The sequence below is a fragment of the Erythrolamprus reginae genome, chromosome 10, assembly GCF_031021105.1.
Source record: "Erythrolamprus reginae isolate rEryReg1 chromosome 10, rEryReg1.hap1, whole genome shotgun sequence".
Lineage (NCBI taxonomy): Eukaryota > Metazoa > Chordata > Lepidosauria > Squamata > Dipsadidae > Erythrolamprus > Erythrolamprus reginae.
The window spans coordinates 27,944,458-27,968,131 of NC_091959.1; the positions used below are offsets into that span (position 1 = coordinate 27,944,458).

Genomic DNA, 23,674 nt, shown 5'->3' on the forward strand with positions numbered 1-23,674 from the left:
CCGAGGATTTTAACACGTTTTTGCTGATAAAATCGCTCGGATCCGAGCGGACCTCGACTCTAATTGGAATACAGAGTCGACTGACAAGGAGTCAGTTGAGGTGACTGGGGCACGTAATTGTCCACCTGTCTGGGAAGAGTTTGATCTGGTGACACCTGAGGAAGTAGACAAGGCAATTGGAGCTGTGACTTCCGCCACCTGTTTACTGGATCCGTGTCCCTCCTGGCTGGTTTCGGCCAGCAGGGAGGTGACACGGACCTGGGTCCAGGAGATTGTGAACGCTTCTTTGGGGAGGGGGTCCTTCCTGGATCCCTACAAGGAGGCACTTGTGCGCCCCCTCCTCAAGAAGCCTTCCCTGGACCCAGCCATTCTCAATAACTATCGACCAGTCACCAACCTTCCCTTTATGGGGAAGGTTGTTGAGAAGGTGGTGGCGCTCCAGCTCCAGCGGTCCTTGGAAGAAGCCGATTATCTAGGTCCTCAACAGTCAGGATTCAGGCCCAGCTACAGCACGGAAACTGCTTTGGTCGCGCTGATGGATGATCTCTGGCGGGCCCGGGACAGGGGTTTATCCTCTGTCCTGGTGCTTCTTGACCTCTCAGCGGCTTTCGATACCATCGACCATGGTATCCTTCTGCGCCGGCTGGAGGGGTTGGGAGTGGGAGGCACTGTCCTTCAGTGGTTCTCTTCCTACCTCTCTGGTCGGTCGCAGTCGGTGTTAGTGGGGAGTCAGAGGTCGACCTCTAGGTTACTCCCTTGTGGGGTGCCTCAGGGGTCGGTCCTCTCCCCCCTACTATTTAATATCTACATGAAACCTCTGGGTGAGATCATCCAAGGGCATGGGGTGAGGTATCATCAGTATGCAGATGATACCCAGCTTTACATCTCCACCCCTTGTCCAGTCAGCGAAGCAGTGGAAGTGATGTGCCGGTGCCTGGAGGCTGTTGGGGTCTGGATGGGTGTCAACAGACTCAAGCTCAACCCGGATAAGACGGAGTGGCTGTGGGTTTTGCCTCCCAAGGACAATTCCATCTGTCCGTCCATCACCCTGGGGGGGGGAGTCACTAACCCCCTCGGAGAGGGTCCGCAACTTGGGCGTCCTCCTCGATCCACAGCTCACTTTAGAGAAACATCTTTCAGCTGTAGCAAGGGGGGTGTTTGCCCAGGTTCGCCTGGTGCACCAGTTGCGGCCCTATTTGGTCACTCATGCCCTCATCACCTCGAGGCTCGACTACTGTAATGCTCTCTACATGGGGCTACCTTTGAAAAGTGTTCGGAAACTTCAGATCGTGCAGAATGCAGCTGCGAGAGCTATCATGTGCTTTCCTAAATATGCCCATGTCACACCAACACTCCACAGTCTGCATTGGTTGCCGATCAGTTTCCGGCCACAATTCAAAGTGTTGGTTATGACCTATAAAGCCCTTCATGGCACTGGACCAGAATATCTCTGGGACCGCCTTCTGCCGCACGAATCCCAGTGACCAGTTAGGTCCCACAGAGTTGGCCTTCTCCGGGTCCCGTCAACTAAACTATGTCGTTTGGCGGGACCCAGGGGAAGAGCCTTCTCTGGCGGCCCCGACCCTTTGCAACCAACTCCCCCCAGATATCAGAGTTGCCCCCACCCTCCTAGCCTTTCGTAAGCTCCTTATTAATGACTATGATTAATAAGCATGATTTTAAATAATATTTTATCTTTCCTCTATAGGTAATGAGGGCTTCATCCTTTTAGAAGCTGGGAAATACGAATTCCCTTTCAGTTTTCAACTTCCTCTCCAGTAAGTGACACCACCATTTAAATGGAAATGTTGGTTTTCATTGTAAATGTTCTTACAGAACCTCTGTAAACATTTTACCAACAGTATGCAATATGGATTAGCCATATTGCCAGCATGATCCTGGTTTAATTTTGATTTGCATTATATTAAAAGCTTTTTAAAAAAATTAAAGCTTTAACAGAGTTGGAAGGGACGTTGTAGATTGTCTAGTACAACCCCTTGTTCAAGCAGAAGACCCTACACTATTTATTATCTATCTATCTATCTATCTATCTATCTATCTATCTATCTATCTATCTATCTATCTATTTGAGTTGAAGGGAACCTTGCAGGTCATCAAGTCCACCCCCCTGCTTAAACAGGAAATCCTATAGCACCCCAGCTAAATGACAGTCCAATCTCCTCTTGAAAATGTCCAAAGTTGGGGAGTTCACAACCTACGCTGGCAGGCCGTTCCACTGGTTGTTCGCTCTGACCGTCAGGAAGTTCTTCCTTACTTCCAGGTTGAATCTCTCCTTGGTCAGCTTCCAGACGTTGTTCCTTGTCTGGCCCTCTGGTGTCCTGGAAAACAGTGTGACCCCCTCCTCTCTGTGACAACCCCTCAAGTACCTGTAGACAGTGTTCTCTCTAAAAAATTTTTGGGGTGGGCGGAAAAGTATAGTGTCTGAGCGACAGTCCCTTCGGGACTGGGCGACACAGAAATAATAATAAAATTTCCCTCTCGGCTTCTGGGCAGGTTTGGAAAACTCTGAGTTGATGATGATTTTTAAGTGAGCAATTGCTCACTGCTCAGCTTAGAGGGAACTATGCCTGTGGACTGCTATCATGTCCCCCCTCCTCTCTGTGGCAGCCCCTCAAATATTGGAAGACTGCTATCATGGTCTTTCCTTTCACTAGACTAGCCAGGCCCAGTTTCTGCAATCATTCATCATATGTTTTAGTCTTCAGTGCACTGATCATCCTGTTTGCTCTTCTCTGCACTCTTTCTAGAGTCTCAATATCTTTTTTATAGTGTGGTGACCAAAATTTGATTCAGTACTCCAGGTGTGGTCTAACTAAGGCTTTATAGAATGGTATTAGTACCGCCCTTGATCTAGACTGTATACCTCTATTAATACAATTTAGAATTGTGTTGGCTTTTTTTGCTGCCGCTGCAGACTGCTAGCTCATGTTTCACAGGTTGTCCACTAAAACTCCAAGATCCCTCTCACATCACTGCTATAAAGCCTGGTTTCACCCAGTTTATATGTATACTTTTGGTTCTTTTTACCTATCTGCAGGACTTTAATTTTTTCTACACTGAATTTCATTTTGTTAGATAGACAGCTGCTGTTGAGTACCCAGTAAATCTTTAAGGATAAAAAGTTGGACTTTAGGACTGTAGTAACTTTGTCCTTGATAATGACAGCAAGAAGAGAGGGATGCACAATCCACTCGTCATGTGGAAGAGGCATTACGTAGAATACAATTATACTGTTTTGCAGCAGAAACTCAGATTTAGGAAAGGTATATTTGGCAGTTAGAATAAAGATGAAATCCTTAAGTCCCAATTGTATGAATAGCTGTAGCTTTAAATAAATTTGAATTTCATTTGCATAGACTAGGCTGATTAAGAATACTAGGAGGAGAAAGGAGGAAAATGGGATTAGAACAATGGCTTTTGCTGCTACCAGTCGCATGTTTTTACTTCTGTTGTTCACGAAGGTTGATAGTTGGATCAAATATAGATTTAAATATACAGTAGACCCCCGCTCGTTGCGAGGGTTCCGTTCCAGGACCCCCCGCAACGAGCGGGTTTTCGCGAAGTAGCGCTGCGGAAGTAAAAACACCATCTGCGCATGTGCAGATGGCGTTTTTACTCCCACAGCGCTAGCGAGGAGCCGAAGATTGGGGGCGGGGCGGCTGTTTGCCGTCGGCATGGAGGGCTTCCTAGCAGCCCCCCAAACCCGGGTTGGGGGTCCGGGGGGCGCTGGCTCTCGGCGCTTTCGAGCTGAGTCCGGGAGCGAATTCGCTTCCGGACTCAGCTCAAAAGCGCCGATAGCAAGCGGCAAGGAACGGCTTGTCTCGGCGCTTTCGAGCTGAGTCCGGTCAGCTCGAAAGCGCCGAGACAAGCCGTTCCTTGCCGCTTGCTATCGGCGGTTTTGAGCTGAGTCCGGAAGCGCTTCCGGATTCAGCTCAAAACCGCCGATAGCAAGCGGCAAGGAACGGCTTGTCTCGGCGCTTTCGAGCTGACCGGACTCAGCTCGAAAGCGCCGAGACAAGCCGTTCCTTGCCGCTTGCTATCGGCGCTTTTGAGCTGAGTCCGGGAGCGAATTCGCTCCCGGACTCAGCTCAAAAGCGGCGAGAATGAACGGCGTGGGCGGGCGAAGGGCGGGCGGCAGCGAGGAGTTTGCGTGGGCGGTGGGGAAACTCCTCGCTGACGCCAGCAAGAGGGGGAAGACCCAGGGAAGCCACTGCCATCTACGCATGCGTGCCCGGCACGCATGCGTAGATGGTATTTTTGACTTCCGGGTTGAAAAATAGCGAAGTACCCTGTTCGCAATGGTTGGGGATGCAATAAACGGGGGATCACTGTACTGCTCAAAAAAATAAACAACACAATATAACGTCAAGTAAATCAAACTTCTGTGAAATCAAACTGTCCACTTAGGAAGCAACACTGATTGCCAATCAATTTCACATGCACATTCAACTTTGTACAGAACAAAGTATTCAATGAGAATATTTCATTCATTCAGATCTAGGATGTGTTCTTTGAGTGTTCCCTTTATTTTTTTTTGAGCAGTATAGTTGGTAATATACACCAGAAAGTGTGTCCCTCCATCCAGAATTGAAGAAGCTTCTTGGATAAAAAGTGAAATGTCTTCAAAGAAAAACAAAAAGGCCCAGTTGCCTCTCAAAAAAGCATATTTGGGACAACTGTGACCTAGATCAGTGTTTCCCAACCTTGGCAACTTGAAGATATCTGGACTTCAACTCCCAGAATTCCCCAGCCAGGGGAATTCTGGGAGTTGAAGTCCAGATATCTTCAAGTTGTCAAGGTTGGGAAACACTGACCTAGATGACCAAGAATCTCCATGGACAGATACGCCGCACTATAAAATAATACGCCAGTTATAAAATAAACTATGTGCCAGGGTTCCAAGTAATAGATTCATTGCAAGCAAAAACTCCAAGGCAGGTGAGTCCCTCAAAGAGTAGCTTTATTGCAAATAACATATGGCACAAACCTGGAGGGACCCCTTGGTTTTCACAATTAAAAGCAAACGTTTCCCCCTCAAACAATGAATCACATAACATGGACAAAATCATGGCTGCATCCGGAGGCCTGTTGACATCACTCCTCCTTCCTCTGGCCAGATGTGAAAATGTTCCCAGGTGAAAGTCTTTTATTTTGACTACACCACCCCAGCTAGTATCTCTAATCCCTCCCTCCCAGTCCCTCCGCTCCAATGGGGCAGCACTGAGGTCCCCAGATGGATTCGTCCAAAGCAGCTTCAGGGCTAGCGCTAGGGGAGTGTCGCAGTAACATGCATTTTACTTGACGTTCAATGTGCATTAAGAGTTCAGAATGGCTTTGTTAAGCCTTCCTGGAGCAACCACAGACAATAGTCACCTTTGGGAGTATCACACTTTATTTTAGAGCCATCGTGGCGCAGTAGATAGAGTGCAGTACTGCGGGCTACTTCTACTTATCAGCAGCTGCCAGCAGTTTGACAGTTCAAATCTCACCAGACTCCAGGTGGGCTCAGCCTTCCATCCTTCTGAGGTCGGTAAAATGAGGATCCAGATTGTTGGGGGCAAGAGGTTGATTCTGAGTAATATTACATATAACAAGCTTGAGTATATAAATATTATTTACATTTATTAAATATCATAGTCAGTAGCAATCCTAATCATTCACAAATACATCAATCTTCTCAATACATGTACATATCCAAACCAGCATGAGAACACATAGGTCTTACTACACACAGTAGTTCTTGCAACAATTCTGCCCCAAGAGAGATGCTGCTGGCTCCCTCGTATAGCTTATTGCATCACCATCACTTAAAGCCACAGTGTACTAAATCTTTAAACATATATTGCTGGGTTTTTTTTGTTTTTTTAAAAAAATAATATTATTATTGTTGTTGTTGTTGTTGTTGTTGTTGTTGTTATTACTGTATTATTTAGATTTGTATGCCACCCCTCTCCGGAGACTCAGAGCGGCTCACAACAAGAAAACACAGTACAAATCCAATGATTAAAAACAGTTTAAAACCCTTAATATAAAAACAATCATACATCCCAGACAAACAATGCATAATGCATCAATTTCCCCATGCCTGACAGCAGAGGTGGGTTTTAAGGAGTTTACGAAAGGCAAGGAGGGTGGGGGCAGTCCTGATCTCCGGAGGGAGTTGATTCCAGAGGGTCGGGGCCGCCACAGAGAAGGCTCTTCCGCTGGGTCCCGCCAGACGATATTGTTTCGTCGACGGGATCCAGAGAAGGCCAACTCTGTGGGACCTAATCGGTCGCTGGGATTTGTGTGGCAGAAGGCAGTCCCGGAGATATTATGGCCCAATGCCATGAAGGGCTTTATAGGTCATCACCAACACTTTGGATTGTGACCAGAAACTGATTGGCAACCAAGGCAGACTGCGGAGTGTTGGTGTGACATGGGCATATCTGGGGAAGCCCATGATTGCTCTCGCAGCTGCATTCTGCACAATCTGGAGTTTCCAAACACTCTTCAAAAGTAGCCCCATGTAGAGAACATTACAGTAGTCAAACCTCGAGGTGATGAGGGCATGAGTGACTGTGAGCAGTTTAAATATTGTAACACCCAAATAGTTATGCACATAGCATTAACGGCTGTAAAGCACTGTGAAGCAGTGTAGAAGGGTAAGCGCTACTGCTATTGCTGACAAGTGAGGGGTTAATGAAACGTGCCATGGTCTGAATTTTGTTCAACATAATTTGTTCACGCATAGTCCCAGCCGTCTCTCATGGCCTGAGCATCTCGTAAATATGCCTGCCAACACCACGAGCAACCCCAGCAGAGTCCCTTGGGATGATGGCATCTGCGCAGGAAGGTCGTAAACCGCTGCCTAGGATAAGTCGGCCTCCACCAAGAAAAATGTGCTAAACCTGCCATTTCTCCATCTCGTGTCCAGTCCCTTGGCGAGCTCTTTCATCGGGAAATACGGCCGCATTCAGTACTTTGTGAACGTCGCCCTGCAGAGCGCCTGTGGCCCCCATCACACGGTGTCGAGAGAGTTTCATGTGATCAGCCCCATTGACGTCAATTCTCCTCTTCTCTTGGTAAGAGCAGCCGCGCACGCCCAGCCCTGGGGAAATCGGGAGGTTCAGAGGAGTACAGGTGGTCCTTGACTTACAACAGTTCATTTAGTGATTGCTCTAAGTTACAACGAGGTAGGAAAAAGCAACTTGAAAAAGTGAAAAAGTGACTTTTCTTCACAGAAAAGAATCACAACACACACACACACACACCCCAGCCCTACTTTTAATTATAATGTCATTGTTCCTGTTGTTTCCTTCTTCTGGAAGGACACTGTACAGCTGGTCTTCGGGTGTTCTTTTCAAAAAACGCAACACAACACTTCTGTTATTAAATAGTGAATGATTATGAACACAGATGAGTTTGACTACAAATAGAGACAGTCCTGAAAAAAGTGATACGACAGTATTTCACACTTGCAATTTTCAAAATTTGGATGCTTAGCAACTGACTCGTATTTATGACCGTTGCAACCTTTGGAGACGTCCCAACAAGCACCATTGGTGGGGGCCAGATTCACTTGACCACCATGTTATCCACTTAATGACCACAGCAATTCACTTAACAACTCTGGCAAGAAAGGTTGCAAAATGGAGCAGATTTCCCTTAAATGTTTCAATGGGCTCAATTATGGTCCTAAGTCTGTAAAGATCTATTGCGAGCATGCAGGGGCCCGTTGACCCCTCTCTCTGACTCAGGCTGGACATCTCCTGCAGCCCCTCCAGACACGCCTTCGTGTCCAGCTACAGCCCGGATTCCATGACATCAGGTTCACAGAGTTGGAAAGGACCTTAGAGGTCAGCGATGGTGAACCTTTTTTGGTGCGTGTGCGTGCTGGCATGCACGCACATGCCCACACCCATTCCTTTCCCCTCCCCCCACGCATGCGCACCCCCCACCACTGCTCCTGCGCATATGCACAATCCCTGTTCCCCGTGCATGCACACAGGCCTCATTGAAACTTGGGATGGTGAAAAAACAGACAAACAAGAAGTTTGGAAAAATGGACTTCCGGTTTCCCTATTGTGCTGTTTTTCTCACTCCAGAGCCTTTGGGAAAGCTTCCTGAAGCTCCAGAGTGTGAAAAATAGCACAACAGGCAAACTGGAAATTCTTTTTTCCAAATCTCTCGTTTGCCTGTTTGGCGGGATTTTTTGCAGAGGGCGAAAACAACTTCTCCCATCCCCCAGAGGCCCTCCGGAGGCTGGAAATGGCCTGTTTCCCAACTTCTGGTGGGCTCAGTAGGCTCGTGTTTCGCCCTCCCTAGACTCCAAAGGCTTCCCTGGAGCCGGGGGAAGGTACAAACACCCTTCCGCATCCCCCTGGAGGCTCTCTGGAAGCCAAAGATGCCCTCCCTGAGGCTCTGTGCAAGTCCAAAATCTGCACATTGGAGCTGAGCTTGGGCAACGGCTCGTGTGCCAGCAGATATGGTCACCCATGCCATGGGTTCGCCATCAGTGCCGTACACCATTTCTGAGAGATGGCAGTCCATTCTCTTCTTGAAAGTCTCCCGTAATGAAGCTCCCACAACTTCCGAAGGCACTGTTGGAAAATTCCTCCTTATTTTGGACCGTTCCTCAGTGAGCTCCTAAATAGACAGCCCCAGGGATGCAAGTTGCCAAGAGTCTTGGCTTCTCTCTCTTTTTAAATGCCGTTGATGACATCACAGATGTCCTGCCAGAAGATGCTTCAAGAAGGATTTTGAATAGCAGCAGCCCAGCCTGGAATGGAATGGGTTAGTTAGTTCTTTGTTTGTTTGTTTGTTTGTTTGTTTGTTTATTGTATTGTATTGTATTGGACTTCTGTGGCGCCCAATCCTGTGGAACTCAGGGTGGCTTATGGCAGTAAGCAATACAATACAGTGTTAAAAAGTCAAATACAAATAGTAAAAACAGTAAAAAAAACCTATTATGCTAACAATAAAAACCCTTGACAGTTGTCCAATCAGACATATACATACCAATCACTCACAGTTTGGCCATGACCAGGTGTTAATACTCACGGCCCCCCAGGCCTGCGGGCAAAACCAGTTCTTCACAGCCTTTTGGAAGGCCAGTCAGGTGGGAGCATTACGGACATCGGGCGGGGGGGGGGTAGCTGGTTCCATAGGGCCGGGGCAACCCCAGAGAAGGCCCTCCCCTGCAAGCCCACCAGCCTGCATTGCTTAGTTGACAGGAAGAAGGCCCATCTTGAGATCAGTTTTTCTCAGAATGGTGACATTTACAAGCAACATTCAAACCATCCTCGGGATAATAATCATAATTACAAGTAGTCTTCAATTTACCACAGTTCACTTAATGACCGTTTAAAGTTACAACGGCACTGACAAAAGTGATCCATGGCTGTTTTTAACATTTACGACTGCTGCAGAATCCCCAGGGCCACATGATCAAAATCCAGGTGTTTGGCGGCTGGTTCATATTTATCCCGGTTAGAGTGCCCAGTGTCATGTGATCCGCTCTTGTCTCCTTCTGACCAGCAAAGTCCACAGTGAAGCTAGATTCACTTAACAACCTTGTGACTAACTTCACCCCCACAGTGATTCACTTAGCAACTGAGGCAAGAAAGGTTGTAAAATGGGGCAAAATTCACTTGGCAAATTTCTCACTTTAACGACATTCAACTTGGGCTCATTTGTGGTTGTAAGTCGAGAACTACCTGTAGTTATTTATCTTTTATACAGGTGGTCCTCAACTTATAACTGTTCATTCAGTGACTGAAGTCCCAACGCCACTGAAAAAGAGAGTTTGCATATGATCGTTTTTCACACTTATGACTGTTCCAGCCTCCCTGTGGTCAAACGCTCAGAATTCAGTGACATTGTCCCGGGGTCATTTTTTCCACCCTTCTGACAAAGTCAGTGGAAAAGCCAGATTCACTTAACAACCTTGTGACTATGTTAACAACTGCTGCTGTGATTCCCTTAGCAACTATGGCAAGAAAGGAAGCTCACTTAACAATGGTCTTGCTTTAGCAACAGAAATGGTGGGCTCAGTTGCGATTGTAAGTCAAGGACCTACCTGTTGTAGGTGTAGTAACAGAAATAATTCTGAGAGCCCACTTGGTTGTAGCATCCCAACAGTCACGGGATCAAACTTGGGGTGCTTGGCAACTGACTTGTATCAGGGATGGTTTTGCACCTCATTTGAAGGGAAAACTAAGCACAGCGAGCTAATATTGGGAAAAGATAACCTGCCCCTATCCAGTAGTATAGGATTGCAGAACTGTTGCACAGACAAAAGGCTTCCCTTTCAAAAATATCTGTTTGCAACTGGAAAAATAAATGATGGTAGCAGAGAAAATCTCGGTGTTACTTTGGAAATTTTCCAGCAGTCTTAAGCCACCGAGAAAGAAAGCAGAAGAATAACCTTAAAAATAAATAATCAAACTTCCCATGTTTTTGTTTCCAGTCTATTGTTAAAGATAAGTAGCATTTTTCCACAGAGTCCACCCAGTCTGCCGCCCCAATATTTGTTTGTTTGTTTGTTTGTTTGTTTGTTTGCTTGCTTGCTTGCTTGCTTGCTTGCTTGCTTGCTTGCTTGCTTGCTTGCTTGCTTGCTTGCTTGCTTGCTTGCTTGCTTGCTTGCTTGTTTGAATTTCTATAGTCCGAGAGACCGTGAATTGGCTCCCTATTTAAAAAGTTTGACCTCCTGGTTTTTCATTTAAGAAAATTTCATTTCTCATCTAAGAAACTTCTTCAACTCTCCCTTTCTGAAGTAGGAGAAGAACAATCCTGTGAGCTGAAGAAGCATCTTGAATGAGAAGCTAAATGTCTTCAAAGAAAAAACACAAATCCAGTTGCCTCTTGAAAAAGGACCTTTGGGACAAGCAAGACCTGGATGTTTGAGAAGCTCCACAGACATTCACGGATTCTTATTCTTGCCCCTTTTTGCAGAGTCCTGTAAGACAAACTCAAGATAAAATGGTCGGGTGCTGGTTTTTCACTTCAGGTCCAGTTTGTTTGAGTGCCAAAATCGATAGGAAGGGGTTTTGTAATGGTAAGTATGTTCCCTTCACGCTATTATGTTTGGCTGTGCATACTGTTATTTATGAATTTAGAGAAATCCTGGGTTCCTAGCAAAAACGGATTTAGAAAGAGAAATCTAGTAAGCCTATACACATGTGACTAAATCAATTTAATTTCCATCGTAACAAGTATGAGCTTTAGGCCCACTGTCCTAATGAGTAGCTTGCATTTTAAAATGTGCTAGCTTAGAGAGAGGAACTAAAACAAAGGTGGGGGGGATTAGCCAGAGGGGGCTGTCCTAAAAATGCAAATCTTTTTCATCGTAATAGATTAGTTTACAAATGTGGCTTTTTTTTTATCATGTTGCCTATTGCAGAACTAGAATTTTTCCCCCGGCTTTGAATATTACCAACCATAACCACTACGTTCAAAGGCATACTTAAGAAAACTCTGTTCTGCAAAAGCGGTGGGGGCTGTGACTTATGTAGGTACAATATAACTTATTCAGTGTTCCTGGGTTTTTTTCCCCTTTGGTTCTAGGTGAAGTTATACCCATTTATGCAGAAATTGAAAATTGTTCCTCGCGGCTAATTGTGCCCAAAGCTGCCATTTTCCAAATACAGACTTATGTAGTTCGAGGAAAAACAAAGACTTTTCGTCAAATGGTTGCCAATGTGCGAGGAAACCACGTTGCCTCCGGAAGCACAGATACCTGGAATGGCAAAACTCTGAAAATCCCACCTGTCACCCCTTCCATCCTTGACTGCTGCATTATAAGAGTGGAATATTTCTTGGCTGTGAGTGCAGTTTACACCCTTTTCAATCAGCCGGTCGTGATCCATAGATGATAAAACAAGATACTATAAATCTTGCTGATTTTGCCTTGCCTTAGAAACGAAGAAGAAAGGGGCTACTGGGATTTAGTAAGAGACCATTCTAAGATCACAGACGTATAGAATCATAGAACCAGTGGGTTAAAAAGGGCCTTGGAGATATTCTAGTCCAACCCTCTCCTCAAACAGGAGACCCTATACCCCTGATGGTGAACCTATGGCAGGTGGCATGTGGAGCCATATCGGAGGGCATGCAAACCATTGCCGTATGTCTGCTCCAGCACACACCAGCTGATTTTCAGCCTTGGAAAAGACCATTTTCGCCCCCTGGAGGCTTCAGGATGCTTCCCCAAAGCCTCTGCAGTGCGAAAAACGGCCCAACGGGCAAACCAGAAGTTCAGGAAAAAGGACTTCTGGTTTACCTGTTGAATCATTTTTCATACCCCAGAGGCTTCAGGGAAGCCTCCTGAAGCCTGGAGATGGCAAAAAACGGGTCAATGGGCCAACTGGGAGTTTGTTTCCTGTTTTTTGCTGTCCCCAGGCTTCAGGAGTCCGGAGGCTTCAGTGAAGCCTGTGCGCATGCATGAGGCAGTACCGGGGGTTTTATGCGCATGACAGGGAGGAAGGACAAAGTTGTGCACATGCACAGGGTTGGGGGCATGGGTATGGCCATGTGCGTGCATCAGCGCATGCGCATAAAACCTTTTGGCACATGAGCCAAAAAAGGTTCACCATCACTGCCCTATAGCGTTCCAGAGAAATGGCCTCAAATCTCTTCTTGAAAACCCCTGGAGCTGTTCCATTGGTTAATGGTTCTCATTGGCAGGATATTTCTTCTTACTTCCAGGTTGGGTGCCCTTTATCAAGCCTCTACTCCTTCCTTCTTGTCTTGCCTTCTGGTGCTGGGCTAGACTAATTATAGGAGATGATCAAGTCCCTTCACGTTCACAAGACATCTAAGTCCAGCCCTCCTTATTATCTATTGGCTCCTTTTTATCATTAGTAGTTCAGATTCTTCTAGAGGGCTTTATTTAGTATACTTGCTAAAATTCTCTACAAGGAGCCATGGTGGTGCAGTGGTTAGTATTGCGGGCTAATTCTGCCAATTGCCAGGAGTTCGATCCCGACGGACTCCAGGTTGATTCAGCCTTCCATTCTTCTGAGATCAGTAAAAATAAGTCTAAGTGCTATTGCTATGTGCTTTGGAAAAAATCCTAATTTCCTGTTGCTATAAAGAATCTGAACTAATCGTGGTCAAGACAAATTGGCAGTAGATAAGAGTCAGTGAAATTGAATGGAGGCTAGACTTAGATCTCTTGTGGGCATGAAGGGACTCAAGACTGATGGTGCATTTGAAAACTGTAAACCTTAAAAAATATAGAATAGGGGGTTTGCTTGTTTATTTGTAGCTCATCTTTATCATTTTTACAAATAACCCAAAGCAGCAAACACATCTATCACATTTTCCTCCTCCTAATTCTTCCCGCAACAACCACCCTGTGAGGTGGTTTGGGTTGAGAGAGAAGGATTGGTCTAAAGTCACCTGTGGTGGTTCAGTGTGTCGATCAGAAGGTTGGTGGTTCAGCAGTTTGAATCCCTAGCGCCACATAACAAAGTGAGCTCCCGTCATTTGTCCCAGCTTCTGCCGACTTAGCAGTTTGAAAACATGTAGAAAATGCAAGTAGAAAAACAGGGACCACCTTTGGTGGGAAGCTAACAGCGCTCCGTGCGCCTTCAGCATTTCGTTATGGCAGTCACATGGCCATGGAGACGTCTTCGGACAGCGCTGGCTTTTCGACTTAGAAATGGAGATGAGCACTGCCCCCTAGAGTCAGGAACAACTAGCACATATGTGTGAGGGGAACTTTTATCTTGACCTTTTACCTGTTTTCTAGTCTGGTGCCTTAACCACTAAACCTGATAGTCTGTTTTTTGTCTAACTACTTTAATACTATTGTCTAGATATGTCCATGTGGTTAACTCCGAAGACATTCAATATTATAAGGCAACGAAATGAAGTGAGTGAAAAAATGTCTTCTGAAATAGTCCAGAAAGCTCCAGGATGTGGCTTGGAGAGGGGGTTTCGGTTGCAAAACTCTTAGGCTTCATCCAAAATTAGTGTGCTTGTGGGTATTTCTTGACTTTGGCAGACTGGAAAATTACAAACTTAGTTCGCCTCTGGCCAATTGTTTAAAATCTCTACTCTCCCATCCCAGGTATATGTACATATTCCCGGTGCCAAAAAGTTGATGGTTGAACTGCCTTTGGTCATTGGCACAATTCCATGCACTGCTTTTTCCAGTAGGAACTCTGGTTGTGTCAACCAGTTAGCTATGGATCTGAGGTGGCTGGCTCAGGCACTGCCGGATCATCCAGAAGGTACAGCCTTGAGCTTTATTTCATTTTTTCCCCTCATTATTTGGGACCTAATTTTTTTAGTTCCAAGGAATAAACAAGTCTTGAGAAAAGAAATTCAAAAGAAAGCTGGTATATTGAGGGAAGTGTTTGACTTGGACTGGAAAGAGTAGAATTGATAAATAATAGATTTGTCTATAGAAGCTTTTTTGGAAGCCTAGATCAATTGCTGTTTTTTACCTAAATCTTAAAAAGATGACTTGGGAAAAAAATGCCAAGATTTCTTGGCACGCCTTTGAGACTGGATGAGATATTTTATGATAGGTTTGGAAAAAAACAATTATTTAAAATATGTACATTGATATTGGATTGTTGTTGTTTTTTAATGTTCAATCATTTGATGATGGTACCAGTAGAATATTTGCCTTTCAGGGTTGAACTGTGGAATCATCTGAGCTTGGTTGCATATGTTTCTTGCAGATGTTTCATGGCCCAACTGGGTAATATCAGTGCTAGAAGATTTGTACAGTTCCAGCACTGGTGATGTTGCCTAGCTAGGTAATGAAACGTCTACAAGAAAACAACCAAGCTCAGAGAGCACTGAGACAACACACACACACCCAATAACAGCTTTGTCAGGCTTGTCCCAATTTGAACATTTAGGAAAGAAAGACCCTCAACTCCATTTTGTAGCAAAAAGTTTACTTTCGCTAAATTCAAGGGGTTAGAGCACAAGCAACACCTGCCTTTCTCTTCGTCACTGGCTCTCCTCCCTTGATCAGTTTGTGGGTGTCCAATTTGAATTAAGTGTTTTGGTAACAGCTATAAGGTTTGGCGCCTTTTCGATAGAGTCGCCTCTTTGGTGGAGATTCGCATTCCATTTTCAAGCTCCCATCCCTGATGGGCCAGTCTGTTCCGGATTGGCACCTCTGGTTCCTGTCATCCAGGCACTGCCCCTTCTACATCCCCATTCTCCCTCCTCCCTAGGTTGTATGGCAGGATGCCAGCCTAGTGAAGTCGGCTGAAGATGGCAGAGCCAGCAAGCTTTTACTCTGAAATCCATGGGCTCTCGGTGTTATTTCTGTGACTTTCCCAATTTGCACAAAGTGCAAATTGAATAGAGTACTGTTTTCCATACTTGGGAGCAGGGGCAATAGTCACATGGGTTATGCGCCATGCCTTATCCACTCAGGACCGAACCTGCAGTCTTTTTTAAAACCGCCGGTCTGCTCCTTCCCCAGATTTCGCTTGGTCCTTTGCTCTGCAGGACATGTGGTGGCTTCTCTCTTCCGTGGCCTTCAATTCATCTACAAACAAAACAAAACGATTCGCAGCTCTCCCTCCCCTCCCCCACTCCCGCCCCTTCTGCCTTAAAGGGGAAATACAACCACAGCAGCCTGAATTGACTAGTTAAGGTGAGTTGGGAGTTGAAATAAAGGGGTTAAAATCTGCGATACTTTTTTACTACAGCCCGAACCAGTCGGCTGGCCTCGCCTCGCTGTTGCAATCGCTTTCATTTTCGGCTTGGAAATCGGAATTTTCTTGCGGCCTGGACCTCCCAGGAATGCCCTGCATTCCGTCCACTGGGGCTTGCAGCCTAGTGAATTGGTTTCCTTCATAGATTGGCGTTATTTAGTGGTCCTAACACCCCTTATTTCTGTGCGAACTCATCATGCCCACGCAAGGCCGTTTTCGCGGCCAAGCCCAGCCACAGGCCCGGAGCACATCGTAGCTTCGCCTCAACTCCACGCTCTCACCACTAGGCCCTCCTACCAGGATTTCACTTAAAGCAACACGAGGGCCTAGCTCCTACACTCTGTTACAATCCACCTGGAGTAGCTCTATAGAGGCCTCCGGACCAGGGGCTGGGGCATTTTCTCAGTTGATACTTGGGGGAAGTTTTTTCCTTTGGCTCTGCCTTTTGATAACTACTCAGTAGCTCCAATGGCATCCAGGAACACTGAGAAGAATCTCACTGGGGGCAAGTGTACCCAGAAATCGAATAGGCCATCAGAGGAGGCTATTAATCCAGCCTCTCCTCAGCCTCCTACTTCTCTCACTCAGTCTCCAAATCCTACCAGAGCAGAAAATTGAAGACAGAACATTACAAAAAAATCCATGATAAGTCTGCCAAATGTTTGAGGGTCCAAGCACAAGTTCACGCCAACTCCCCCCCTCCAACAGAGACCCCTGAGCTTCTCCATTCTAGTGAGAGCAATTTGGACAGTGTTATGCCAGTGTGTCCCAACCGCCCGTAATTACAGGGTAATTAGTCCCAAACAGACACACACCACACGATAGAAGGAAAATAAAGGTCTTTATCAACAGAAAAGCAGAAACAACTCCCTTTTTAAATGTCAAAGGGATTTTCTGGTACACACAAGGCACAGGTTAAATGCAATCCAATTTCTCACCCAGTAACTGGGAAATTGAGTCCAATTCCAAAGTCTAGAAATTCCACACACAGTCTTGAACAGGGAAACAGCAAACCACGATCTTGACGAAACTATGAATCAGATAAACGAGGCTAAACCAGCACGCTGCTCTTTTTATCTGTAGCACTAATCATCCTTCAGTTGTTCTCTCCTATGCATCACACTACACATGCATGGGTCCGTCATAAGTTCTTGTTCAGAATCCAGGGATGATAAGGATGATTGATCTCCTCCTGGGCTGTCTGCCAAACTCCCCTCTTCCCTGTCGCTTACGCTTCCTTGGTTAGAGGAGACTTCATCGGCAGATTCTATCGGGAGCAAAACAGACCTTTGGCATTTGGATGTTTCCCCCACATCCACCTCCACATTCCTTGGGGCAGGAGCTGGGCCAGAGCTAACCACAACAGACAGGCCCCAACCTGACATTTGGGACACAGGCAATGAAACAACACAGACCTAACAGGACTCCCTTCCAGATCCAGGCATTTCCGAGGACACCAGGGTGGTGTCCCCTGCCCCTCAACCTCTTCCTACTCTCTCCTCAGAATTTCAAGCTATGCTAACTTCCCTATCTCAGGCCATTGACTCCAGAATTCTCAGTGCGCTCTCTACTTCCTCTATCCCTCCTCCCAGGCAGTCCAGATCTCTTCCCAACATTCTCAGGTGAAGAGCAGATCCATCTCCTATGAAAGTGTCCTCATCAGAAGATGAGGATGATGATGACCAAGAGGAACCTAAGGAGGACCCCTTTCAGGGCCTCTCGGAGGATTAAGATCTACCGGCCAAACCACCAACCTCTACAGCGATCTTCCCTCCGCACCTGTTCAAATCACTCCTTTGCGAGGCCCGTGTGGCCACAGGCCTCACCTCTCAAGAACAGCCCTCTACAACTTCAAACACAACTGAACAAGAAACCTGTCCCTTTTTCTCAGAGGAACAACAGGACACCGATGTGATTCAAATGCACAAACTCTTCAAAGATTCTCTTCAAAAACAGTGGTCTTCCCCCACGGTGTGCCCAAACCCTTCCTCCAGGGACAAGAAATTCTACAAGGTCACTCCCTCATATGAGGACCTACTGTTCTTCCTGAAGGTAGACGAGCCCATCAAGATGCTTCATTCTGCTGCAGTCATACCAAGCAAAGCATAGGAGGAGGATGAAAGCCAAAGACCGGCACATGGAAGAGATGTTAAAAAAGAATCATTCCGCTGACTCGTGGGCCATCAGATCTGCAGCCCCCGCTTCCTTTTTTACTAGGGCTATGTTACTATGGCTGCAACAAATCCAGCACCACATCCGCCCAGATGACCTCCAGGGTCAGCAGGATTTGAACAAGATCTTTACAGCAGCTCAATATGTGGCAGATGCCAGGCTCTAGGTGTCCAAGTTTACAGCCATCATGGCCATCAGCGTCACCAGGAGACTCCACTGGTTTAAGCCATGGCAGACAGGAGTTCTCCAGAAATGGCAGTTAGCCATCAGACCCCTCAGGGGGACCTCCTGGACCCCCTTCTGACAGAAACATCAGACAAAAGAAAAGTGCTGGGGCCTACCATCAAGAAACCTGCTAAATTTCATCCCTATACCTCACAGAGGCCTACTTCCACATCCCCATTCTCACAGGTCACAGACAGTTCCTCAGGTTAGCCTTCCTAGGCTGACACTACCAATACAGGGCCATGCCCTTTGGGCTGTCCTCGGTACCCAGGGTTTTCACTAAACTTCTGGGTGCTTTGGCTAACCCTATCTGATCTGGACAAGAGTAAGCTAGTCCCTAGTACTTCTATCTATCCCACCTAGGAACTCAGATAGACTCCATCCATTCCATGGTATCCCTCTCTCAGGATAGGCAGTCATCAGGACTTTGGTCCACAAGATGCATCAATCCAAAAGGGCTGTCATCCCTATTAGGGAAAATGATCTCCTGTATAGGCATCACTCCAGGGATCTTCAATGGCTGCTATTGCCCTTTCAGAGATCTGGTCAAAGCACCTCTCATTGCATCATTCCAACCCCTTCATCAGTCGTACGGTCTCTCACATGGTGCCTATCCTCCACGCTTACGAAAGGAATCCTCTTTAGAATCCCGACACAAACAATCATCACAACAGCTGCCAGCCTCTCTGGGTGGGGTGTCCACTCAACAGGTATGATAGTGCAGGGCACGTGGTTGACCCGAGAGACCAGCCACCCCATCAACTGGCTGGAACTGAGAGCGGTGTTCCTAGCCCTCAAGCAATTCAGACACCTCATCAATCACCACCACATACTCATTCTCACCAACAATATGGCTACCAAGAGACACATCTGCAAACAGAGGGGTACCTGCTCCAGGGCCCTAATTCAGGAGTCCCTCAAATTGGGCCTCTGGGCAGAGAGACACCTCCAGTCCCTATCAGCGGATCACATCTCCGGGGACCTCAACATCCAGGCAGACTGGCTATCCTGCAGGGAGATAGACCTGGGAGAATGGAGTCTTTTCCCATCCCTCTTCTCCCAAATTTGCCTCAAATTCGGTCTCCCAGTGGTAGACCTCTGCACAACCGCAGACAACATACAACTTCCACGCTTCTTTGCTTGCTTCCCTTCCCCAGGGGCAGAGGCAATCAACGCCCTCAGGAGCCCTTGGCCCCAGGGTCTACTCTATGCCTTTCCCCCAATTCCCATCATTCCGGACATCATTCACAAGATCCTTCTGGAACAGGCCCAAGTGATCGTCATCGTCCTTCACTGGCTGCAGCGAGCTTGGTTTGCGGATCTCCAGGCATTATCCACCGAATCCCCATGGCAACTCCCCGTTTTGAAGGTTATGATTCAGCAAGGCGGATCTTACCATCCGGATCCGGCCTGGTTCCACTTGACCGCCTGGAGGTTGTCCGAAAAGATCTAGAACTCCATGGCTCTGATGCCATCTTTGTCAAAACCTCCAGAAGACCATCCACTAACCGTATCTACAATCATACCTGGCCCAAGTTTTGCAAATGGTGTTCTCAAGAAGACATTTCTCCTCTGTGTATCCCTCTCCCCAGGATCGTCTCTTTCCTCATGAGGGTATTGCCTGACAAGGGATTGTCAGTCAATACTATTCATAGACAAGTGGCAGCCCTGTCTTCAGTCCTCGCAGGACCCAGGCGAGAACCTCTCCGCAACTTCCCTGAAATACAAGAGCTCATCAAGGGAATTGCTCAACTGAGACCTCCCATCATTCACCGCTACCCTACCTGGGACTTACCTCGGGTCCTGTCTTCACTTACAGTTCCTCCATACAAACCTCTTGCCACAGCATCTCTTCAATACCTGTCATGCAAAGTGGCCTTTCTCATGGCAATCACGTCTGCCCAGCGTATCTCCGAACTGGCAGCCTTATCCATTAGATGGGACTTGTGTCAATTTCATCAGGATAAGGTAACCCTCAGATTGGAACCTATCTTCATTCTGAAGGTCAGCTCTCTGTTCCACAGATCCCAGGACATCACGCTTCCATCCTTTTGCACCAGACCAGACCATCAGCTAAGTCGCAAATGGCATACTCTGGATGTCACCAGGGCCTTACGTATTTACACCAAACGCACCCAGATGTTCCGCAAATCCAAGGCTCTGTTCATTGCCTACTATCCCAGATCATTAGGCAATAAAGTCTTTTCCACCATCCTGGGCAGGTGGATAAGAAGCACCATCTCTAAGGCATACGAATCAGCTGCCTTATCAATTCCAAGAGGCATCGCAGCCCATTCTACCCGAAGTGCAGCTACTTCAGCGGCATGGGCCACCCAAGCTCCACTCGAAGAAGTCTGCAAGGCTGCCACCTGGTCTTCACCCAACTCATTCATATGTCATTGCAAAATAGACAGCTATGCCTCTGCGGATGCGGCCTTTGGCTGTAGAATCTTACAGAGCGTCATCACGCATGACCTTTAAGGTCCCCCACCCTATTGGGGCATATCTATTTGGTATGTCCCACATGACTACTGCCCCCGCTCCCAAGTATGGAGAATAGGCATTGGACCCGAACACCTCTTCTCATATGAAGAGCGGAGACAGTAGTCACCTCCCTCCCTATTCTACTCCTCTTATTTCCTATACTAACCTTCCTAAGGCCGAGAGTCGACTTAAGTCAAGAGCCATCATGATTAAGCCAAGTCTACGGATTCGTGAAATCTGGGGAATGAGCAGATCCAGCAGTTTTAAAAAAGACTGCCGGCTCGGTCCTGATTGGATAGGACACGGAGCATAACCCACGTGAATACTGTCCGATCTTTGTATGAGAAGAGGCGTTCAGATAAGAGTCCAACGCCTATTCCAAGCTTATTTAATGTGAAACTGGGCCTAGCATGTTGGTCCGTTGGATAAAAAAAATAGATTCTTTAGGAAATACTCTAGAAAGGGGGTAGACAGTTTGATCGTAATACTTTATCCAAGGCTGGATATAAGAGGCGTCAATATCAGGTTCTTTAAAATCAGGTAAAATATAAATGATGGGTGTATTTATTCAATTTGTATCATTGCTTAAAAAATATGGAGAGAAATGGCGAGTAGCAAACTTTATTGAAGTCACTGGTTTTAAAGTAAAATTTTCTGTCTGCAATTTTAACTGCTCTTGATCGTTGTTGATCTTTTCATCCAGGAATGGATACTCTGTTCTTTGAATTCAAGCCTCTCTTTAAGGGCTAATGTTACACTAAAATTATATCATGGCTGCATTTTGGTTCGTCAGTCTTCATAGTTACAGCTTAGGAACTGATTGACGTACAGAAGAACATCATTGTAGCATTATTATTTTTTACTTTTACTTTGAGATAAAAACTTACATCTCCATCTTCCCTAGCACCACCCAATTATGCTGATATAGTATCAGAGGAAGAATATACAAGACACATTACTGTTTATCCGACTTTGGTGGATTGTGATGAACAACTGCATTGTCCTATGCTCGCCTACATCCAAGAATTCCGATTTCAGCCACCCCCTCTCTATTCAGAGGTAATCTGACATGCTCGAGTATAATGTGGAAAGCTCCTCAACAACTCTTATGTCAATTCATGAATCCCAAAGAGTAAATACTTTTATTTTTCTTTGCAGATTGACCCCTATCCTACTGAAGTAGAAGACAATCGGCTGGTTGCACTAGTAGATTAAGGGTGATTCCAAAAAACCTTGATTTATTTTTTATTTCCTACCACCTCTGCTTGAAGCCAAGCTTTTTATTTTCTTCCATTAAAGCAATTTAAAATTGGAGCAGGCACCAGAAGACCTAAGTCAAAACGAATCTTGAACAAAAAGGGAAGTGTGGAAGAATGTATCACTGAACTCACTGGCTCACCCAAAGAAGCCTGGACATTTTTTGGCCAGATACTTATTATTATTTATTACATTTTTATCCCACCCCTCTCCTCTATACATTGACTCCAAGCCATATCTGAGAAGAAAATAAATTTAGTTTGTGGTGCCTCTTCTCAGTAGTGTTCAGGATATTTCAGAGAGCAAGTAAGACAACCAGCTACAGAAGGTCTGCCTTCGGGAATACAAATATTTGCATCCGTATCCAGATACAACAGTTTCTGCCTGGAACGGTCAGCTCCCTACCAAAATTATGTGAGATTTTGATTCTGCAGATTTTTTTTTCTTTTTCTTTTCTTTTTGCTGTTAAACATACAGCCATATCATTCCTAAGATTAATAATCATGGAGTGATACTGTGACATTTTTTACTGAGTGAGTGATGTGAAAAACACTCTGCAATGTTGCATAGGCAGAAGCTTGGTATCATTGCCAGCTTTGGAAAATTGCAATTTTAGAACTGAGGCTGGATTTTAAGAGTTGCTTTGCTCCACACTTCTGATTGTTAAACCTTTTTATTATTCTTTTTTGCTTCTTCAGCAACATGACATGATTTGGTGAGGGACAGCCCAAATCTTCAATCAGGATGTTTTCAGCAACTTGAGATGCTATGTGTCGGACTCACCCCGACTTAAACCTCTAAGCAACAACAATCCCTGGCTCTGATTTTGGGATAGGTATACTTTTATTACAAGTCAAGCGAATTGTAGTCAAGCATAGCCAGAACTGAGGATTGTGTACCAAAGTCCCTAAATTGGACGTTTCCTTCCCTTTACTGCCTCTCATCGATGCCCCCCACCCCAAATGACTAATCAGGTTCAAGCAAGATGTTTTCAGAACAGTCAGCTCAAACATAAGCTTGTGTGCAGTTACCTTCTTCTCCTGGCCGGGTGACATTGAAGCAGCCTCTCAGGGAGATACAGCAGTGATTTTCGCTTTCTTCCAAGCCTCCCATCCTGCCCAGAGTTCACAGCAGACTGTCAGTGCATGGCAGCAATGTACACACAAGCAAGCATAAGGTGGCAGCTGACATGCTGCTGCTTTGGCACTTAATATCAGCTAAGTTGAACATCATAAGGATGCTCTTGCACTCTTTAAAAACTTGCATAATGCGATGAAAATCTATAGGAATATATCCATGGAATAATAAGTGATCCTGCAAAAATAAAATCCCTCTCTCCTTCCTGGAATGGAACTTGAGAGCAAAAATACTTTCCACTGAGGCCAATTTGCCCTTTTTTAGGATTAACAGAATCCAAATAGAGAGCATTATTAACAGATCTGGATCATTTTCTGGGAAATTTTAGGAGAAATGAATTACAGGTACTGCTGATACATGGATATAAAATTTAGGATTAAATTATTATGGTGCAATTCTTTAAATTTGTTTCTCAGGTCAGGGTGCTTTGCTCTGAGGGTAAAGTCTTCTTAATTCCTGGAAAATTCTGTACTGTAACCTTTTTAGCCTTTGCACTATAACTCACATCCAGAAATATTGCCTGCATTTCCATCCATAAACGGTAGTCCTCGATTTACAATCCCAAAATTTATTTTTCCAAACAAGAAGTTGTTACATGAGTTTGCCCCATTTCACCACCTTTCTTGCCACTTTTCCTGTTAAGCAAATCAGTGTATGTGCTAAGTCACTGGCATGATTGTTAAGTGAATCTGGTTTCCTCATTGACT

The 23,674-nt window shown here is 45.8% G+C and overlaps 1 protein-coding gene across 1 annotated transcript; it reads left to right on the forward strand.

Moving 5' to 3' along the window:
* The first annotated feature begins 1,714 nt into the window (after positions 1–1,714).
* On the forward strand, positions 1,715–23,206 carry ARRDC4 (arrestin domain containing 4). The gene is made up of 7 exons (XM_070763361.1): positions 1,715–1,778; positions 6,938–7,085; positions 10,957–11,059; positions 11,569–11,825; positions 14,078–14,240; positions 21,478–21,632; positions 21,732–23,206. The coding sequence occupies exons 3-7, from the start codon at positions 10,984–10,986 to the stop codon at positions 21,786–21,788; spliced, it is 708 nt and encodes a 235-aa protein (XP_070619462.1). The 5' UTR covers positions 1,715–1,778; positions 6,938–7,085; positions 10,957–10,983; the 3' UTR covers positions 21,789–23,206.
* The last annotated feature ends 468 nt before the right edge of the window (positions 23,207–23,674 follow it).